The sequence below is a fragment of the Mercenaria mercenaria genome, chromosome 15 (genome assembly GCF_021730395.1).
Source record: "Mercenaria mercenaria strain notata chromosome 15, MADL_Memer_1, whole genome shotgun sequence".
In the NCBI taxonomy this organism is placed as follows: domain Eukaryota; kingdom Metazoa; phylum Mollusca; class Bivalvia; order Venerida; family Veneridae; genus Mercenaria; species Mercenaria mercenaria.
The window spans coordinates 51,796,836-51,819,468 of NC_069375.1; the positions used below are offsets into that span (position 1 = coordinate 51,796,836).

The 22,633-nt window shown below is 36.4% G+C and overlaps 1 protein-coding gene across 3 annotated transcripts in view; it reads left to right on the plus strand.

Annotated features, from left to right (window-relative positions):
* The window catches only part of LOC123563978 (FK506-binding protein 15-like), a 241,413-nt gene that overhangs the window by 18,371 nt on the left and 200,409 nt on the right, over window positions 1–22,633 (plus strand). Inside the window, exons 1-3 of one of the 3 annotated variants that reach the window (XM_053524017.1) lie at window positions 1,987–2,870; window positions 3,376–3,473; window positions 4,384–4,453. In XM_053524017.1, the coding sequence (XP_053379992.1) occupies window positions 2,536–2,870; window positions 3,376–3,473; window positions 4,384–4,453 (503 nt within the window). In that variant the 5' untranslated portion in view covers window positions 1,987–2,535. Of the gene's footprint in view, window positions 1–1,986; window positions 2,871–3,375; window positions 3,474–4,383; window positions 4,454–22,633 lie in introns of those variants that run through there. The other 2 variants (XM_053524016.1, XM_053524018.1) reach the window with 2 other exon arrangements.

Below are 22,633 nucleotides of genomic sequence, written 5' to 3' on the forward strand. Positions count from 1 at the left end.
CCACTTGACCCAGAATGTTGAAACTTCATAGGATGATTGGTCATGCAGAGGAGATGACCCCTATTGATTTTGGGGTCACTCTGTTAAAGGTCAAGGCCACAGGGACCTAAATATGGAAAACCATTTCCGATCAATAACTTGAGAACCACTTGACCCAGAATGTTGTAACTTCATAGGATGATTGTAAATGCAGAGTAGATGACCCCTAATGAATTTGGGGTCATTCTATTAAAGTTACAATCCTGGCCAGATAGGATTCCGTAGTGAATGTAATAGGAAGGTCATTTTTCTACAGCAATGCATAAAACGTCCGTTCACGAAGACATTGGCTGGATAAATTTACTTGTAAATTGATAGATTCTGCCGATGGAGACGTATATAAAAATGTTACTTTCGATAAGGCTGCAGCCAGATATGTTCAAATTAACTATGACTGTAGATGAAGCATCACACTTAAATGGCAAACGTTAGAAACAAGGAGAAATTTCACATCCCTAATTATTTTATATAAAATACATCATTCCATTGTTTTTGTAGATCAACAGTACCTACTAGAATCTAGGGACCTTAACTTTCATATTCCCTCCTCTCGCACCCATTATCACATGAACTCATTCTTTCTCAGAACCATTAGACTCTGGAACAACCTACCAGATCATGTAAAATCCAGTGCTACTCTTAACGAGTTCAGGAGTGGCCTAGATAACTGTTGTTCTAACCTGAAATATATGTTTTTATCATCTGTGGGGACTATCGTGCAGATGTAGATGAATTGATTGTTCGTACGGGACTGTACAAAGAGCCACGCTAAATGATTGTTTGTACAGGACCGTACAAAGAGCCACGCTAAATCTATTTTAAGAAACACAACAACAACATGTCTAGCACATCCGTATCGTATTTTCTGGTAAACTGTCTTTCCTTTTATTGAACAACAGGCTTAATTTGATAACGTAAATGTATTTTTTTGTAGAAAGGGCAGAGAAAAGCAAAATATTTGTAAATTTCTACATTTATCTGCTGTCATTACACAAAATCCTATCACGCCCAATCCACCATTGTTGTTTTCAACGTATTTAAATTTTTGTCATGTGACACTGTCTTCGTTGATTTACGGAAATCGGTGAAGCCTGGCGAGTTAATTTGGGACCAGCGGGTCATTAAATATTTTATGATTTTATATCCATTCGTATCTCAACAATATTTGTCCATCCAAGTCTAACTAACGGATAAATTTGTTCATTAGACAGTTTTCTACAAATCTACTAAGTTATTTGTTTTCTTTTAACAGTGATTTTGAACAGGATTATAACTTTAAAGGTCAAGGTCGCGGCAGACAGAACATGGAAATCCATTTCCGGTCAATAACTTGAGAACCATTCAAACTTCATAGGGTGATAGGACTTACAAAGTAGATGACCCCTATTGTTTTTGGGGTCACTTCATCAAAGGTCAAGGTCACAGGGGCCTGAACATAGAAAACACTTTCCAATCAATAATTTGAGAACCACTTGACTGAGAATGTTGAAACTTCATAGGATGATTGGACATATAGAGTAGATGACCCCAACTGATTTTGGGGTCACTCGATCAAAGGTCAAGGTCACAGGGGCCTGAACATGGAAAACCATTTCCGATCAATAACTTGAGAACCACTTGACTCAGAATGTTGAAACTTCGTAGGATGATTGGACATGCCAAGTAGATGATCCCTATTGCAGCTGTATTGATTTTGGGTTCACTGTATTAAAGGTCAAGGTCGCAGCAGACAGAACATGGAAATCCATTTCCGGTCAATAACTTGAGAACAATTTGACCTAGAACCTTGAGACTTCATAGGGTGATAGGACTTACAGAGTAGATGACCTCTATTGCTTTTGGGGACACTCCATCAAAGTTCAAGGTCATAAGGGGGCTGAACATAGAAAACACTTTCCAGTCAATAACTTGAGAACCACTTGGCCGAGAATGTTGGAACTTAATAGGATGATCGGATATGCAGAGTAGATGACCCCTACTGATTTTGGGGTCACTCGATCAAAGGTCAAGGTCACAGGGGCCTGAACATGGAAAACCATTTCCAATTCATAACTTGAGAACTTCTAGGCCCAGAATGTTGAAACTTAGTGGGATGATTGGACATGCCAGGTAGATGATCTTTATTGCAGCCAACCATCAGTGTCTCTTTGACTTTCGCTCCTGTCCTCTATTGACTTTTTGCCTATACGAATATGCATTGGGGGAGGCATGCGCTTTTCTACAAAAGCATCTTGTAGTTTTCAAATTATTTTTTTTTTTTACTTTTTAGGGTTTTTGCTACTGTATTTTACAACAGTGTTACTACTTTGTCAACATTCATGTGTATTTCAGTAAGCAGACAACACTTACTTATATCATGAAGAATTATTAAGCTGCCATCCCACATTATCCAACAAAATTCTTTATATATTTATTGTTAATTTTCATTTTTTTCCCAGTTTCGACAATTTGCAGAGATATTTTCCAAATTCAATCAGTGAAGGGGACTTTCCGGAAATGATGAAAAGAAAGGCCAGTGTTGTTACCAGAGTCAAGTGGACACTTTCTCTGCAGCATTTTGAAGAGTGTGGACAAGGGTCTTCCAGACTTTTCCTTTTATGCCCCCTGCTAGCATTTACCATACTGACTAAGATGGAAAGCCCCTACATCCAATTTCTACTGGGAAAATCCATATCTTCCAGCCTCCTCCCTACATATGTCTGCCAGGTTTTTATACTTCGCCATCTTCAGTTCATGTATGCTTTGTCAATTCCCTCCACCCAGGGCTCAGTGAACTCTACAAGGATACCCCGCTATGGAGATTTAAACCATGTCACCAGATCTGTCTGGAGGTTCGTAAGTGTTGCCTTCTCAGGAAAATTCAGGTTCTTCTCTTGGTCGACTATCAATTCCCAGTCTTTGGATTCCTGTAGTATACCAGTACTTGCTAGGGTTGTCTAGGTAGTTTTCTAGCAAAGTTGTTGAACCTAGGTCCTGTGTTTTTCAAGGGTCTGTCTCTCTTTCTTTCCCTTTCCAAGATGTGAGCCATCTCACAAAGTAAATGATGTCTGCTCTAGACAACTTTTTTACAAAGCTATTTTATCCGCTAGAAAAAATGACTACAAGGGACTAGGCAGGCCAGTTCTTCAGTATATGTTTTTACTGTAATAGGGAGGTTGTAATATGTTCAGGGGTGGTAACTCTTTTATTCCCAATATTTCAGTACTCCTGTAAGATTAGTGTTAGTTGGTTTTGTCTACAGGAAACTCACAATCTGGATTTACTCACAAGATACAACATTATTTGTTGTAGTTACTTTTTTAACTTAATTTAAAATTATAATAATTATATTTACAGTTCTAAGCTGGGAGCTTTGTTTGGGATGGACAAAGCAGGGCACCAAGGAGGGAATGAATCACTGACTTACACAGCCCCTAAACAACCAAAGAAAAAGGGTAAGTCGAGATATTTCCACCTTTTTAGAGAAATCACCAAAGTATGTACTCCTTTTGTAAGAAATCTGTCATTATCACCAAAATATGTACTTTTTTTTTCTAAGAAATCGTCATTATCACCAAAAAGTGCCCTCCTTTAAGGCTTTTTTTAAGAAATCAGCAAAAAGTATGCCATAATTACATGTGTATTATTGTCTTGTTTGTATGATGTGTAAATTAAAATAAGATATTTCTGGTTTGAGGGGGCGGGGGGTGGGGGGGGGGGGTCCTCCGTGGCTGAGTGGTTAAGGTTGCTCACTTTAAATTACTTGCCCCTCACAGATGTTAGTTCAAGCCTCACTCGGGGCATTGATTTCTTCATGTGAGGAAGACATCCAGCTGGCTTAAGGAAGGTTAGTGGTACATGTACTACTCAGGTGCTCGCCTGTGATGAAATGATGCACAGAGGGGCACCTGGGGTCTTCCTGCGCCATCAAAGCTGGAAAGTCGCCATATGAACTACAGTCAAACCTGTCTACAAAGACCACTCTTGGGAGAGCCAAAATGTGGTCACAGGTTAAAATACACTGTAAATGATAAAATGGGAAACAAAACATGTGGTCTTTAGAGACAGGTGGTCTCTGTTCAGAGGTGGTCTTTAACACAGGTTTGACTGTATAAAACTATGTCGGTGCGACGTGAAACCAGACAAAACAAACTAACATTTTGGGTTTCATTAATAAATTTTGTGTGTGTTTATGGATATATGTAAAAGGACCAATTTCTTTGTAATGAACAGCAAGAAGACATTTACTTACTGTGACAGTGATGTGTATGAAATTAATTCTGACACATTATAAGATAAGATTTATTTAAAGTCTGCAAGTTAGGGAACTGGTACTAATCAGTTGAATATTTTTGTTTGCTTCAGAATCAACACCAGCAGGGAAAGGAGGGGCACCAGCAGTGATTTTTGCTGTAGCTGTGAATGCCTACAAATAGTGAGCTTTTTAGTCTGCCTATATGTCCGAAAAAGAGGCCTAGAAATTGCCTTTGATGGCATTTTTTGTTAATGCCTGACAGCCATGTTCATTGTTAACTTTATAAAAATTGGAAAAGTTTCAGGGGGGCTGTTGCCTTCTAAGGGTCGTGGTAAGGTCACAGCACAAGGTCAAAGGTCAATAAGTGCAGGTTTGTTCTAAACGTCGGATTTTCGCCATTTTTGCTACCTTTTAATATAAATTTGTAATGTTTTGGTGATAATTATGAATTTGAGATGTGAAATAAATTATGTCGTGTAGATTTATTAAATTTGAGACTGGCAAAATTCAAAAAGACTAAAATTATTTCTATAGAATGAGCTAAACTTTTTGTACGCTCTGATATTTTGTTCATTTACGAAAGCTATCTTTCTCATGTTTCTAAAACTTTCATTTTCATGTTAACAACTTATAAAAAGACTGGTTTGTTGTCTGTATGAACAGTACCGGGTAAAAAAAATCCATGGCACGTATTTTATAAAGACTAGTACAGTCAAACTTTGTTTGCTCGAACTCGGATTATTCGCTCACTACTCTTGGCTCGAACTCATCGTCAGGTCTCGGCACAATATCTATATAATGTATATTTTACGCTGGCTCATACTACCGATATATCGAACGAATTTGTACTGTCGAGTTCTAGCGAGCATAGTTCGACTGTTCTAACTGTTGACAGATCTAAAGATATCCTTCGGAAGCATAGAACGCAATGACGTAAAAATAACAAACTCGGTTTGATTAAGTCTTACGTGAGATAATATGAAATGTGCAAATTCTCTCAAGCATTATCTAAAATGGCATATTCTGTCAAGTAAATCTCTATTCCGCATGCTATAGTGTGACAGGATGGACGTACCGGAGACAATAACTACCAGAACAACTTAACACCCATTACATTATTTACAAATTTATTTACAGAAAATGATTATTTACAATGAATAAATGAAAGGGGAAAATAATCTTATTATACGAAAGAACGATCAGAAAAAAAAAATTAATCTGAGCTCAGTATCTATTTCTAACAGATATAAAGTCCTAAAACTAACAGTTCCTTTCTAACATGACGTAACACAGGTGTTTCTGTTAATTTCAAACTTTAAGTAGCACAAAAATAAACAACATATCTTCAAGTAAAGTCCCTCTAAACTGTGAAAACGTTGACTCCTTTTTGGCCCCCTATGTTGGTAGGTGTTTGTATCCCTGAGCTGTCTCAGTGGTCTACAAAAATCATCGTCTTTGCGGTTAAGGCACAACCATGGGACGAAAGCTCAGCGCTGGGAAAATCACATCCAGGCGAGTGAAGATAATTTAATCTCGGGTATTGTTCTTCTGGGTCGTGTCATCAACACCAGGTAAAAGTCGTCTGGTGGAAGAAGCTAAAATACATAACATATGGTAAGCACCATAGCAAACAACAAATAAGGGCATAAAACTGCTCCTTTGGGTACACCATACCTCCGTAGGCTCCCAGAAATAATACGTGCTACTTATACAAAAATATATGTGCTACTAAGTTCATACGTCACGTGATTACAATACGTCACTTATTACTTCCATTATTTCTCAAATTAATTACTTACAAGTCTAAAGTTAAAGTATTGAAAAAAAGATATGAAAAGATTATGATGAAAATTATAGATAAGGAAAATTTAATGATAAACTGCTATTATTTACAACCACAAATTAACACAATGCAATGAAAATTAAACGTTATACAATAGCTAGTATGAATGTAATATCAACTACCATACAAGAAAACGGACATTGTATAGATACGCTATAGACTGGCACACAATAATTTCAAATTACAATAACATATCAAATGCACGGTACTATACTTGCCAACATATACATTTATATATTACAATGCAATGCAGTATCGGCGTTCCATAATTACAATGAAAAGATTGACATATATGTTTTATGAAAAAGAGTACTTTACAATTATCATGTTACACAAATTTCAGTACAAATCTTACAGCTTATACAAACGAAACATTTTAGATTCCTCTTTCGAAATAATTTACAAAAGTCTGAAAAATTTAATAAATTAGCCTGACATACCGAAACTAGCTTATCTCTTGCCGAAAAGTAAACGCTTTACAAAATTCTGTAGAATGAACAAAAATTTACTAAATAAAAGTCGTAATTCAAAAATTATACAAAAATCTAACAAATAAACTTCTTACCTCGATCGAGCATAATTTTTTACCAAGAAAAATCAAAGTGACATAATTTCATCTAATGTCGAAAATGGTGTGCACTAGGCATATCTAGTCCAGTCTATTTGTAGGGTTATGTCCCGCCAAATACTAAATTTCATGGGACTCACGACATAGGCGTGAACTCTGACTATTAACATTTTCACGGGAAGCACGATATAGCCGGGAAATCTGACTACTTTGGCGCAGATTTGAATTGGACAATTGGAATTGCCCGTTATAGTGGTTTTGGGGATAAAAACATAAATTACTGAAGTTTAGAAAATATCAACTTTCTTATTACTGAACCGAATTTAATAAAATTTACATGGAAATTTAAGTTATGAAATACAGAAAAACATGAGAGGTATTTTATGCGTAAAATCTGACATTTACCTCAATAACTCAAAAATTTAAAAAAAGATGATGCAGTACCTGTATTTAAACTACAGATACATTGAGGCCCGTATGTCAGTTTGTGACATGTAGTAATTTCAGGAACGTTTGGGCATTTAGAAATACTATCTTATGTACAAAATATCAACCGATATCAGAGTTAAAATAAAGATATTAGATAACTGCAAATGTTATGGGATTTTTTTTTCATTCCATTAGCATGAAAATGATACTTTTCATATTTTTGAATCAGCAAAAAAAATTTCTTTGCACATTAACATTAGGCTATTATAAGAACTGGTAACCGCCCTTCAAGTGTTTTTAACATCTACAATTTTGTAACTAATTGTTTATGATGATTCTATGGATGTCATAACTTCAAAAAGGCTTAATAGCTGTGAATGTTATAGACTTATAGTATATCGAATTTCATTAGCATGATCTTTATGACTGTGAATATAGGGTTAAGGCATGTTTGTTTTCCTGTTACACCTTCAGAATTCCGAGACAGAATCGTATAGAGCAAACATATCAATGTATAATCAAGAAAGAACCTACTGATGTTATAAAATGAAACAAATGTGCACTAACGCTATTGTAGCCTAATACGTGTAAAAATAAAGATATTGTCCATTAAATTCAGTGCGGAATGTCAGAATGAACTAAAATCACTTCTTACCCTTATATAAAATATGAATAAACCCCATAATAGTCCCACTTCACATGCTATAGACGACTTAGCCTGACATATTCAATAGGCAGTGTTTGTTTATTATAATCCATCGTTTTGAATTTCAAATCTCTTCTTCATGCTCTTCTCATCCTGCGGGAAGTTATTTTTACGCATTGTATATATTTTAGTTACTATCGACCTACCATATTTCATCATTTTGATTAGTCAGTAATCATGAAAATATTGGAAGGTATGACTTTGATATTTCACTGAATGTGCCTAAGTGTTACAATTATGAAAAAGCAACCTTTCTGATGTTTTTATATTTTTATTTTACATTTTTATTTGTAAAACATCTGAATGACTAATGTTTCAGTGTAAAGATACTAACTTTGTTTTCACAATGTTACTAAGGATTCTGTCTGAAACCAAGTGTCAGATGTGTAAATTGTTACAACCGGATTCGTTTTTAACTTTTGTTTTGAACAGGAAGAGAAAGTGTAGAAACAAAGCCAAAAATAATAACGGTCGAAACAGAAATAGCATGCGGAATTTTAAGATAAAATAATGCAAATATTGCATTAATAGCTTCGATGGTAATGCTTGAAATGTGCTACTTAATTACAAACAATTTTGCGGCCAATATTTCAATCTCCAAGGGATTATGAGTATGATCTTATCCTGACAAAGGATACTTTTCTGCAAGTGTGCATTACAGTCAAACCTGTCTATAAAGACCACCCTTGGGAAAGCCAGAATGTGGTCTTTATTGGGAGGTGGTCTTTATTCACAGGTTAAAATACACTGTAAATGTTAAAATGGGAAACAAAACATGTGGTCTTTAGAGCCAGGTGGTCTCTGTTCAGAGGTGGTCTTTAACACAGGTTTGACTGTAATAGAACGTCAGATTTGTATTGAGAAATATGTGTGAGTTCTGCAGTTGAGATTTTGCGCTACGTATGTGGTGCAATATTATTTCGCGGAAATACGAGTGCATATTTCTCGATGCAAAGCTTATCATCATTTTGTTGCATATTCATTTTTAGCTCGACTATTTGAAGAATAGGGGAGCTATCTTACTCGCCCCGGCGTGAGCATTAGCGTGAGCATGAGCGTCACACAAATGTTAAAGTTTGCGTACCACCCCAAATATTTTCAAAGTCCATTGAGATATTGCTTTCATATTTTGCATACTTGTTTACCATCATGACCCCAGTCTGTAAAAAGGAGGAGGCAACTCTATCAAGCATTTTGACTGAATTATGGCCCCTTTTCAACTTAGAATAAATGTTAAAGTTTGCGTACCACCCCAAATATTTTTAAAGTCCATTGAGATATTGCTTTCATATTTTGCATACTTGTTTACCATCATGACCCCAGTCTGTAAAAAGGAGGAGGCAACTCTATCAAGCATTTTGACTGAATTATGGCCCCTTTTCGACTTAGAATAAATGTTAAAGTTTGCGTACCACCCCAAATATTTTTAAAGTCCATTGAGATATTGCTTTCATATTTTGCATACTTGTTTACCATCATGACTCCAGTCTGTAAAAAGGAGGAGGCAACTCTATTAAGCATTTTGACTGAATTATGGCCCCTTTTCTACTTAGAATAAATGTTAAAGTTTGCGTACCACCCCAAATATTTTCAAAGTCCATTGAGATATTGCTTTTGTATTTTGCATACTTGTTTACCATCATGACCCCAGTCTGTAAAAAGGAGGAGGCAACTCTATCGAGCATTTTGACTGAATTATGGCCCCTTTTCGACTTAGAATATGCTTATTGTAATGTTAAAGTTTTACTCATTGCTTATATTATACTATCAAGCACAGAGAATAGTCGAGCACGCTGTCCACTGACAGCTCTTGTTACTTATAAAATCATAAATATTTTGCTTGTTTGGCTGAGTAAATTTGAAAATTATTGAGGTAAATATACTTCTTAAATCCATGCCAACCATTAATGTGGTGCAATTAATGATGTCACAAACCTGATATAAAATTAACATGTTCATAGTGAAAATATTGAAGGATGTTCCATTTCAACTAAACATAGTTAGACATTCAGTATATATTAATTTAAATTTCATCAAATTCATACAATCAAAATGTACTGCTGTGATTTGAATTTACTAACTATGTGACTTTTAATTCAAGGGTTACCTTATTGTTACCCTTACGGTTAAATGAATTTAATTCAGGCTATAATTATGCCCCCGAAGGGAGTCATATAGTTTTTGAACCGTCTGTCGGTCTGTCAGTCTGTCCGCAATTTTCGTGTCCGGTCCATATCTTTGTCATCGATGGATGGATTTTCAAATAACTTGGCATGAATGTGTACCACAGTAAGACGACGTGTTGCGCGCAAGACCCAGGTCCGTAGCTCAAAGGTCAAGGTCACACTTAGACATTAAAGGATAGTGCATTGATGGGCGTGTCCGGTCCATATCTTTGTCATCGATGGATGGATTTTCAAATAACTTGGCATGAATGTGTACCACAGTAAGACGACGTGTTGCGCGCAAGACCCAGGTCCGTAGCTCAAAGGTCAAGGTCACACTTAGACATTAAAGGATAGTGCATTGATGGGCGTGTCCGGTCCATATCTTTGTCATCGATGGATGGATTTTCAAATAACTTGGCATGAATGTGTACCACAGTAAGACGACATGTCGCGTGCAAGACCCAGGTCCGTAGCTCAAAGGTCAAGGTCACACTTAGACGTTAAAGGATAGTGCATTGATGGGCGTGTCCGGTCCATATCTTTGTCATCGATGGATGGATTTTCAAATAACTTGGCATGAATGTGTACCACAGTAAGACGACGTGTTGCACGCAAGACCCAGGTCCGTAGCTCAAAGGTCAAGGTCACACTTAGACGTTAAAGGATAGTGCATTGATGGGCGTGTCCGGTCCATATCTTTGTCATCGATGGATGGATTTTCAAATAACTTGGCATGAATGTGTACCACAGTAAGACGACGTGTCGCACGCAAGACCCAGGTCTGTAGCTCAAAGGTCAAGGTCACACTTAGACATTAAATGTCATTTTTCGTGATAGTGCATTGATGGGCGTGTCCGGTCCATATCATTGTCATTCATGCATGGATTTTAAAATAACTACGCATGAATGTGTGACACAGTAAGACGACGTGTCGCGCGCAAGACCCAGCTCCGTAGGTCAAAGGTCCTAAACTCTAACATCGGCCATAACTATTCATTCAAAGTGCCATCGGGGGCATTTGTAATCCTATGGAGACAGCTCTTGTTTTTGTTATGTTTTATTATGAAAAAATAATCATTAAACATTACATGTAAAAAATTCATTCAAATCTGTCAAAATGTGACGGAGATAAAAGGAAAAAACCAGGTGTGGAGTTGGAAAAGTTGTTGAGTATATTATTACTATATGCACCATTTTGCTATCTTAAATAGTTAAAAACATCTTAAGTTCAGTTTTGACCTTTGACATGTCTGTGACCTTGAAATGACGTTAAAATAACCCTTGGATACGGCAATACCAAAAATATTTCTGCAGTTGATCCACATATAAAGATTAGCAAACATGTCCAGTATAACACACTTTGCCATCGCATGCCACTTTTCCCATATATATCATAAATATTTGTTTGATATTATCATCAATTGTATTAATAAAATACTAAAGGGCGTTGAGACACAATGTTTAAACCAATTTAGGTGGTTATACGAAAATAAAACGAGTGCACAGTAGCATAGTTTATTTTTAGCTCACCTGTCACGAAGTGACAAGGTGAGCTTTTGTGATCGCGCAGTGTCCGTCGTCCGTGCGTAAACTTTTCCTTGTGACATCTCTAGAGGTCACATTTTTCATGGGATCTTTATGAAAATGGGTCAGAATGTTCATCTTGGAAAATTCTAGGTCAAGTTCGAAACTGGGTCACGTGCCATCAAAAACTAGGTCAGTAGGTCTAAAAATAGAAAAACCTTGTGACCTCTCTAGAGGCCATAATTTTCAATGGATCTTCATGAAAATTGGTCAGAATGTTCACCTTGATGATATCTAGGTCAAGTTCGAAACTGGGTCACGTGCCTTCAAAAACTAGGTCGGTAGGTCTAAAAATAGAAAAACCTTGTGACCTCTCTTAGAGGCCATATATTTCACAAGATCTTCATGAAAATTGGTCAGAATGTTCACCTTGATGATATCTAGGTCAAGTTCGAAACTGGGTCACATGCCATCAGAAACTAGGTCAGTAGGTCAAATAATAGAAAAACCATGTGACCTCTCTAAAGGCCATATTTTTCATGGGATCTGTATGAAAATTGGTCTGAATGTTCATCTTGATGATATCTAGGTCAAGTTCGAAACTGGGTCACGTGCGGTCAAAAACCAGGTCAGTAGGTCTAAAAATAGAAAAACCTTGTGACCTCTCTAGTGGCCATATATTTCATGAAATCTGTATGAAAGTTGGTCTGAATGTTCATCTTGATGATATCTAGGTCAAGTTTGAAAGTGGGTCATGTGCCATCAAAAACTAGGTCAGTAGGTCAAATAATAGAAAAACCTTGTGACCTCTCTAATACCCCAGTCACACATACGGCGCGGATAGCTACGTCTAGCTACGGACAGAAACGTAGTAATCCGTATCGATCCGTACCTGAGCCATACCTCAGAGTAGTCATTCGTACTAATCCGTACCAAAACGTGGTCAAAACGTATTCAAAACTTATTCCAAACTTGCAAGTTTCTCCAACTTTTGAACATGCACAAAAGTTTGAGCGAACCATAGCCATTTGAGCGTGACTTTAGTCCAACTTGGCTGAAACTTATTCATCCGTAGTTAAACGTACTTAAACGTAGTTATCCGTGCTGTTACGTACCTCGCCGTAGCCGAACGTAGTTATCCGAGGCTGCTCGTACTTAAGCGTAGTTCAACGTAGTTTACCGCAGACCCGTCCGTGCGCTGGGCAAGTTGCAAGGCGCAGTAAAACGTAATTCAACGTAGTACCTCGTACCTATCCGTACTTATTCGCGTCCTGTATTGTTTTGTTTGTTTCCTGTTTCTCGCCATTTTTCCCGTACTAAGACGTACTGCTCCGTAGTTATACACCTACAGACTAATCTTATCCGCACCGTACCTGAACGCACGGACATATCCGTATGTGTGACTGTAGCTTTAAGGCCATATTTTTCAATGGATCTTCATGAAAGTTGGTCTGAATGTTCATCTTGATGATATCTAGGTCAAGTTCGAAACAGGGTCATGTGCGGTCAAAAACTAGGTCAGTAGGTCTAAAAATAGAAAAACCTTGTGACCTCTCTAGAGGCCATACTTGTGAATGGATCTCCATAAAAATTGGTCAGAATGTTCATCTTGATGATATCTAGGTCAAGTTCGAAAGTGGGTCACGTGCCTTCAAAAAGTAGGTCAGTAGGTCAAATAATGAAAAAACATTGTGACCTCTCTAGAGGCCATATTTTTCATGGGATCTGTATGAAAGTTGGTCTGAATGTTTATCTTGATGATATCTAGGTCAAGTTTGAAACTGGGTCAACTGCGGTCAAAAACTAGGTCAGTAGGTCTTGAAATAGAAAAACCTTGTGACCTCTCTAGAGGCCATACCCTTGAATGGATCTTCATGAAAATTGGTCAGAATGTTCACCTTGATGATATCTAGGTCAGGTTTGAAACTGGGTCACGTGCCTTAAAAAACTAAGTCAATAGGTCAAATAATAGAAAAACCTTGTGACCTCGCTAGAGACCATATTTTTCAATGGATCTTCATGAAAATTGGTCAGAATTTTTATCTTGATAATATCTAGGTCAAGTTCAAAGCTGGGTCACATGAGCTCAAAAACTAGGTCACTATGTCAAATAATAGAAAAAACGACGTCATACTCAAAACTGGATCATGTGGGAAGAGGTGAGTGATTCAGGACCATCATGGTCCTCTTGTTAAGTGCACTCATTTGACCTTTGACCCCATTATACTGTAATGAGGAACCCTAGAAGGCGCCAGCCCATTTTAAATTTCATGTTTGATCCTATTAGGACCACTTTTATACATATATCCGAGCATTAACAAAAAATGCCATCAGAGGTCACATTTTCCTAAGATACTGGCACACTATTTTACTTTCAAATATTTTCAACAATTTACAGCTGACTTCTAGACTGCTTAAATGAAATACACTTACAAGATCATGAGATTAATTTCAAATGTTCATTATAACAGTTTGATGGAAAACAAGATGTCTGAAATGATTCCTCCTCTACATCTGATGTTTATGTTTAAGTTGTCAGTTATTTGTGGAGAACAAGTTTGCACTAGAACAGAATCTGGAACAAACTGGTTAGGTTAACTGACTACCATCACCTACTGTTAAATCATTAATATTTAAGTGGGATTAACTTTTGTTGACTTTGTGGTTGCATGAAATTAAATCCCAACAAACAGATAAAGTTACCTTTCATTTTATCTTCTAAGGTTAAAGGACGAGATATGATAAGATATGCGAAATGGCCCCCTAAATAATTAGAATATGAAAACTCCATAATTGTAATTTTAACTGTTTAAAACAAAAAAGATCATAATCATTAAAACTATGACTTAAAGAAACTTCAAAACCAAGTTATTTGTACGACACAGATCTTTAAAATAATCGAGGTCCGTGACTTTTACCGTTTTTACACGCGATTTACACACTACATGCATGATTTTCATTGTGAGCCGGACCTGTTATCAAATCATTACTTAGTAAATTGCTGAGAAAATAAGGTTACTAAAATATACAATTTCAGAAAAAAATCAGCATTACACCCGGTCCGGCTCATATTGAATTTCCACTTTTTTCGCAATTTTTAGCTTTACTTTTCTTTGAAGGAAACAGGATAACATGCTCATCTCTAAGCAACCGAGCATCAAACAGATATGCGGGAGTTCTGTTCTAATCATGAAACTGATAACTAAAAGTTGTTTTTATAAGAAAATTAAATGTTTAGAGCCGAGTTTAATGCAAAAGTGAAACTGAGAGTAGATCTAGACATTTTGATGATCAGTTACATGTTTTACATGAACTGTATTTCGGGTCGGATTATATTAATTTAAAAGTTGATTTTGTTTAAGCAGCATTTTCAGTGGGTACATACCACGTGGTTTGTAACATCATTTTCGGGTATTACGGCAAGAAAATTAATAAACAAATCCGTCGATTCAAAACTTAAAAACACCGTAAGTATTTCATTTTTTCACCGAATTGAATAATTCTTTTACGAGGCTCAAGCAAAAATAGTGGGCTATAAACGTAAGGCAATGATTTTCTGAAATTCTAAGCAGTTTTTGCAAAGGTCCTTTCCAACCCTGAAATGCTGCAAATTCTTGGAGGGTATTACGGCAAGAAAATCTTGTGTTTTACAAAATAATGCAGGATTGCTTTCCTTTACATTTTTGTGCCTTCACCGCTGGTCATTTCGGTTCCAAGAAAAGACTCGCGAACCACTTTACTTAAAATGAAATGGTAGGTATCTGTGAAAAAAAATTGTATCTTTGGAAAATGTTGAAACGGCATGAATGATATGACGGCAAGCAGATTCATGAATACACTTATTGTTCCTTTACGAATAGTCTCGCAGATTATTGTGTTTAAGACTCATTTCCTCTTGAAAAATACCTGCTAACAGATTTCTTTAGCTTTTAAGATTTATTTCGGTATGATGTGATATGAAAGAACGTTTTTTTTTTAAATGCTTCTTAAAGATCTAGTAAATATATTTTTTCTGTTTCATTACTTGTTACCTAATAATTTCAGGCTTTCAGGAGAAGTTTCCTACTTTTTACTTTATTCATAATCTCAAGAGGTATCTTAAAGATGAGTCCCTATGTACCTATACTGTTGCATCCGCGAATGCTGACAACTAAATTGACAAAAAGTGAACTAAAATATTAAAAATTGAAAAATATATCCTAAATGTCCACATTATATGTTTCGTTATCAATCATTAGTGAAAGTTGGGCCTCTGATCAATACCTGATAATGTATCGAAACTTCATATAGGATAAGTCTTTGAGATTTCGAGATTACGGTGATAGATCTACAAACATTGATAAGAAAAATTTGATGTTGAAGACAAATACTCGGACGACGTATTTTGACTTTTTAAGAGTAATATGACGCGAACGAACAAAGACTAAACTTAAACTTGGGAAACGTTCTAAGACGTCAGAGTTCAGACACAGAAACCAACAAGCGAGTTCAAATGTAAAGTTTGTTACATCATTGATTCATACAGAAGTTTTCAATAAGGTTTTTTATTATGAAAAATAACACATTAAATTATGATAGTATAAGCAGATAATTACACACTTTTAAAAACTGATTCAACATTTTGAAATGTAAAACATAACAGTAAAATTTAATTAAGAAATGAAATGATTTTTTCGGTGTTCATGCGAAATGAACGACAGAATAGAATCGGCAATTTAATAGGATCGGCAATAGGATAGAATCGGCATGTTTAATACGATCGGCAAGTTTAATTTCTTATAATTACATTATATTTCCTTTCCATTTGTAAACTATATATTATGAATTGCATATGATTTGTAGCATTGAGCATTAAAATCAACTTCCCGGCCATTCTGTTCACCAGACGGAACAACTGCGATGTCGTCTAAGGAACGTTCTTCCTGACTATACGCGGACGTCGTAAAAACAGCGGCAGGTTATCACCAAGCAGCGATGATGTAACTTTCGCGCCTTTCCTTTTGCTGTTCATACAAAATGAACGTCAAATGTAAAAATGGAAATATTAATTTTATCAGACCCAACAAAGCAATGGCAATACAACAAATGCTAAATCAGCAAAAGGCCACCAAGCCAGATTTGTAGTTTTCATATACGCAACGATATATCACGCACATTGAAACTCATAAATGAAGACTGTGCAGCATCCTTTTGTGATAAATTTGTATTTCAAAATTATCTTTTATTTAAACAAAAAATTTACTGACGATGGGGAAACTATGATGAACGTATATGATATATTATTGTAAGAGCAAAGTTTTTCCAATTCGACTTTGCATCTGACGTATCGTCCATTAATCGCAGTTTAAACAATGTAAAACATATAATTGTAAATAACAAAACTATGTATATGTATGCAGTATTTCCTGTATGTCACACTAGAGTGTAAAATGCAGATGCACCTTTAAAAATAAAAACAATATAAAAAACGTATATTACAGTAATGTGTTAGAATATTTTCTAAAATTGGACACTTCCATCGCGTAAAACAATGACTAGAAGAATGTGATAAATTCGATTTTGAGTAAATCATCTGTGCATCTCATAAAAACCACACCGAACGTGAGACAAAGAACTATTGCTTTGGATAAAGCGTTAATGATAAGACAAAGAGCACATTTAAGTACGATATTGATCTGCTCCTGTTGGTTAATAATAAATAAAAAGGGTCGGTGTAATATCTTCCAAATACAGGTATGCAATGAAACTGTTGTTTACCAAGTTATGATCCAAGTTATGGTAAGGATCGCAGAATCATTTCTGAAGATAACTTCGGCTTATCATGAAACTTAATTAAGAATCATATATCCAATCATATAAAGATAAAACCATAAAGTGATAAAACTTTATGCCCTAGAAAGGGAGCATATAAGTAAAAGTATGAAAAGAAAAGAAGGTTTAACCTGCTTGAAAAAAGTAACATTATAAATGTGACTATTCTTAAGATTTTGCATTATCTATTATCAAATTGTACAGTAATAAATGCATTCTTCAGACCCCTATAAGTATGTTGTCATAGTATAAAATTATTTTTTACAAACAATAAGTATCTTTTATGAACAATATTACAAACGTTCAAAATATCGTTTCAGAATCATGTCCATGGTCATAAAATGGAATGTAAGACTATGCCTATACAATCACTTAACTTGCCAACAATATAAGTAAAAAGTATTTTCAAGTTGTGTTATTATTAATAAACAGACTTTAAAAAGTAATCCCAAGACGACTCTGAAATTCTTATGTCGCTGACATAGTACAACTGTTTGTACAGCAAAGCCCCCATCCTTCCTATGGACGGAAAGTGAATGAAAAGGTAACAATAATTTTGAAAACAGACCCCTGAATTATTCTGTCTAATAAATCTCAGGCATAAAGAAAATGTTTTGTCAACACTTCAAAAATGAAACAGGGTTTTACTGTTTATAAACGGTTCCATCTAGTTTAGCATACCATGCACTTAGAAGGTAGGCCCTATTTACTTACCTGCTGATGGAAGTAAGTAGTTTTAGAGAACCAAGTCTCAACTGCTGTTAGGGACAATAGGTGTATGAATCTGCTTGCCGTCATATCATTCTTGCCGTGTTAGCATTTTCCCAAGACAAATGTTTTCAATGAGAAAGCTACCATTTCATTTCCAGTAAAGACGTTTGCTGGTCTTCTTGGGACAGAAATAAACAGCGGTGATAGGCACAACAATGTAAAGCAAATCAATCCTGCATTATTTTGTAAAACACAGGGTTTTCTTGCCGTATTACCCTCCAAGAATATGCAGCATTTCAGGGTTGGAACGGACCTTTGCAAAAACTGCTTAGAATTTCAGAAAATCATTGCCTTATGTTCATAGCCCACTATGTTTGCTTGAGCCTCGTAAAAGAATTATTCAAATCGGTGATAAAATGAAGTACCGTATAACCCCGTTTAAACGCCCCCGGGGGCGATGCATTTTACGAAAAATTTGATCCGAACAATGTCAGTAACTCGTATAAACGTTCCCCTGTTTATCCCAATTCATGCACTGACATAACCCGATACGTAATCGTACTGGGAATCTGTGTAAAGTTGCGCGGTGAGTGACATCATCCGAGTTAAATTCGATCAATACTGTAGCGTTTATAGCGTGGCATATTCAGTACTTTAATACACACAGTAGATTTATTTGTGCCATGCCTGTTGACGTGTTTAAAAGTTTGTGTTAATAAAGTGTGTGTTTTTTTTTAAATTCATTTGTATTGTTATGGAATTGTTATTATCTGGATATTATTGTGTTGGATCTAGGACCAATTTTTGAAGGTAAGATTTTTAGCTCACCTGAGCACAAAGTGCTCAGGGTGAGGTATTGTGATCGCTCACCGTCCGGCGTCCGTCCGTCCGTCCGTCCGTCCGTCCGTCCGTCCGTCCGTCCGTCCGTCGTCCGTCCACACTTTCCTTTAAACAACATCTCCTCCTAAACCGACAGGCCAATTTTGATGAAACTTCACAGGGATGTTCCTTGGATGGCCCCCTTTCAAAATTGTTCAAAGAATTGAATTCTATGCAGAACACTGGTTGCCATGGCAACCGAAAGGAAAAACTTTAAAAATCTTCTTCTCAAAAACCAGAAGACCTAGAGCTTAGATATTTGGTGTGAAGCATTGCCTAGTGGACCTCTACCAAGTTTGTTCAAATCATGACCCCGGGGTCAAAATTGACCCCGCCCCAGGGTCACTTGATTTTACATAAGAAAATCTTAAAAAATCTTCTTCTCAAAAACCAGAAGCCTTAGAGCTTAGATATATTGACATGTAGCAATTGCCTAGTGGACCTCTACTAAAATTGTTCAAATCATGACCCCGGGGTCAAAATTGACTCTGCCCCAGGGGGCACTTGATTTTACATAGGAAAATCTTCAAAAAATTTCTAAAAATAAACCAGAAGGCCTAAAGCTTAGATATTTCACATGTAGCATTGCCTAGTGGACCTCTACAAAATTTGTTCAAATCATGGCCCCCCGGGGTCAAAATTGACCCCGCCCCAGGGGTCACTTGATTTTACATAAGAAAATATTTAAAAAATCTTCTTCTCAAAAACCAGAAGCCCTAGAGCTTAGATATTTGACATGTAGCATTGCCTAGTTGACCTCTACTAAAGTTGTTCAAATTATGACCCGGGGGTCAAAATTGACCCCGCCCTAGGGTCACTTGACTTTACAACGGAAAATCTTCAAAAGTTTTCTAAAAACAAACCAGAAGGCCTAGAGCTTAGATATTTCACATGTAGCATTACCTAGTGGACCTCTACAAAATTTGTTCATATCATGACCCCCTGGGTCAAAATTGACCCCGCCCCAGAGGTCACTTGATTTTACATAGGAAAATCTTCAAAAATTTTCTAAAATAAACTAGAAGGCGTAGAGACTAGATATTTGACATGTAGCATTGCCTAGTGGACCTCTACAAAATTTGTTCAAACCTTGTCCCCCCGGGGTCAAAATTGACTCCGCCCTAGGGGTCACTTGATTTTAACATAGGAAAATCTTAAAAAAAATTCTAAAAATAAACCAGAAGGCCTAGATCTTAGATATTTGACATGTAGCATTGCCTATTAGACTTTTACAAAGTTTATTCAAATCATGACCCCTGGGGTCAAATTGACCCTGCCCCATGGGGTTACTTGATTGTACATAGAAAAATCTTCAAAATTTTCTAAAAATAAACCAGAAGAGCTTAGATATTTGACATGTAGCATTGCCTAGTGGACCTCTACAAAAAGTTTTCAAATCTTGTTTTTAAAGTTACTTAAAGAAAATTTCAACTATATTTTCTCATAATTCTTTTGATTGATTTCTATTATGATCTTTTGACCTTGAAGACTTGTCCTTAAGTGCAATGATAACAGGTGAACGATATAGGGCCATCATGGCCCTCTTGTTTTTATTTTCCCCAAAAAACGTGGGGGGCGTTAATTAGAGGGGGGCGTTAATACGGAGTTATACGGTACTTACAGTGTTTTTAAGTTCTGAATCGACGGATTTGTTTATTAATTTTCTTGCCGTAATACCCGAAAATGACGTCACAAACCACGTGGTATGTACACACTGTTTTTAAAGAAAGAATAAAGAGTAATTAAAGTTGTTTAAAAAGTTAATTGTTATTGTTTATGTAAATGTTATAGAGACAAGAAAGATAACTCATGCGCACTGCAACTAGTAGACACATGCAGATAATTCTTTTATGTAAAAATTATGACATAGTTTGTATAAGTCTCTGTGACGCAATTGGTACGCACAATGGCTGAAACGAAATTTTATGCCTGGTGTCAGTGGTATGCGAGATTGATTCCCAACAAATGCTGTAAAACTTTTTTTCCTGTTAATAACGACAGAAAGTACTATTTTGATCATAAACATCTTTGATGAGTTGCAAACCATATTTAGGTTTTATATTTTTAGCCGCGAGTTCAAATATTGTAAATCATTTAATCGCGTTATATCTATAATTAGTCATTTATTCTTTTACTGTATGTCTGTGATAAAGTTATAATTATGTGTTTTTATATTTCTTTTTTTATACGCCCGTTTGAAAAACGGGACGTATTATGGGAACGCCCCTGGCGGGCGGATGGGCGGTTGGGCGGGCGGGCGGGCGGCGTCCACAGACCTTGTCCGGAGCATATCTTCTACATGCATGGAGGGATTTTGATGAAACTTGGCACAGTTGTTCACCATCATGAGACGGAGTGTCATGCGCAAGAACCAGGTCCCTAGGTCTAAGGTCAAGGTCACACTTAGAGGTCAAAGGTCAAATTCAAGAATGACTTTGTCCGGAGCATATCTTCTTCGTGCATGGAGGGATTTTGATGAAAGTTGACACAATTGTTCATCATCATGAGACGGAGTGTCATGCGCAAAAACCAGGTCCCTCGGTCTAAGGTCAAGGTCACACTTAGAGGTCAAAGGATACAAGAATGAAAAATTCAAGAATGACTTTGTCCGGAGCATATCTTCTTCATGCATGGAATGATTTTGATGTAGCTTGGCACAGTTGTTCACCATAATGAGAGGGAGTGTCATGCGCAAGAACCAGGTCCCTAGGTCTAAGGTCAAGGTCACACTTAGAGGTCAAAGGATACAAGAATGAAAACTTTGTCCGGAGCATATCTTCTTCATGCATGAAAGGACTTTGATGTAGCTTGGCAAAATTGTTCACCATCATGAGACGGAGTGTCATGCGCAAGAACCAGGTCCCTAGGGGTAAGGTCAAGGTCACACTTAGAGGTCAAGGATACAAGAATGAAAACTTTGTCCGGAGCATTTCTTCTTCATGCATTGAGGGATTTTGATACAACTTGACACAAATGTTCACAAGCATGAGACGGAGTGTCATGCGCAAGAACCAGGTCCCTCGGTCTAAGGTCAAGGTCACACTTAAAGGTCAAAGGTCAGATACAAGAATGACTTTGTCCTGAGCATTTCTTCTTCTTGCATGGAGGGATTTTGATGTAACTTGGCACAATTGTACACCATCATGAGACGGAGTGTCATGCACTGGTCCCTTCTTTTGAATTACTTCCCTTTGCTGTTACTATAAATAGCTTATATTGTAACTTTTTCATTACAAGTCGTAGGGAAAAATCGAGACCAATTTTCTGTAGTACAACATGCATGTTACGTCCAATTCTGAGGTGTATTTTGAGCTATCTCTACCTGGTAAGGATTTTTATATGGACTTGTAATTTTTTTTTTTTTAATTTTTTTTTTTTTTTTTTTTTTTCTCTCTCTCTTTAAAGATTAACTTCCCTTAGTTGTGTCTATAAATAACTTACATTGTAACTTTTTTATAATTGACCCTACTGAAAAACCAAGACCACTTTTCTGTGGTACAACATTGATGTTACTTTCAAATTTTGGGTGTATTTTAAGGTATCTCTACCTGGTAAGGATTTTTTTGTGGACTTAGAAAAATAAAAGAATTACAATAATTTCTAAAAAAAAAACATTGTAAACAACTAGAAAATTAAAATTCCATTTGCAAATACAGGTGCTAGTGTAAAGAAATTTGCTGTGACGGGCGTATATTGTGACATTCTGGCACTCTTGTTTTTT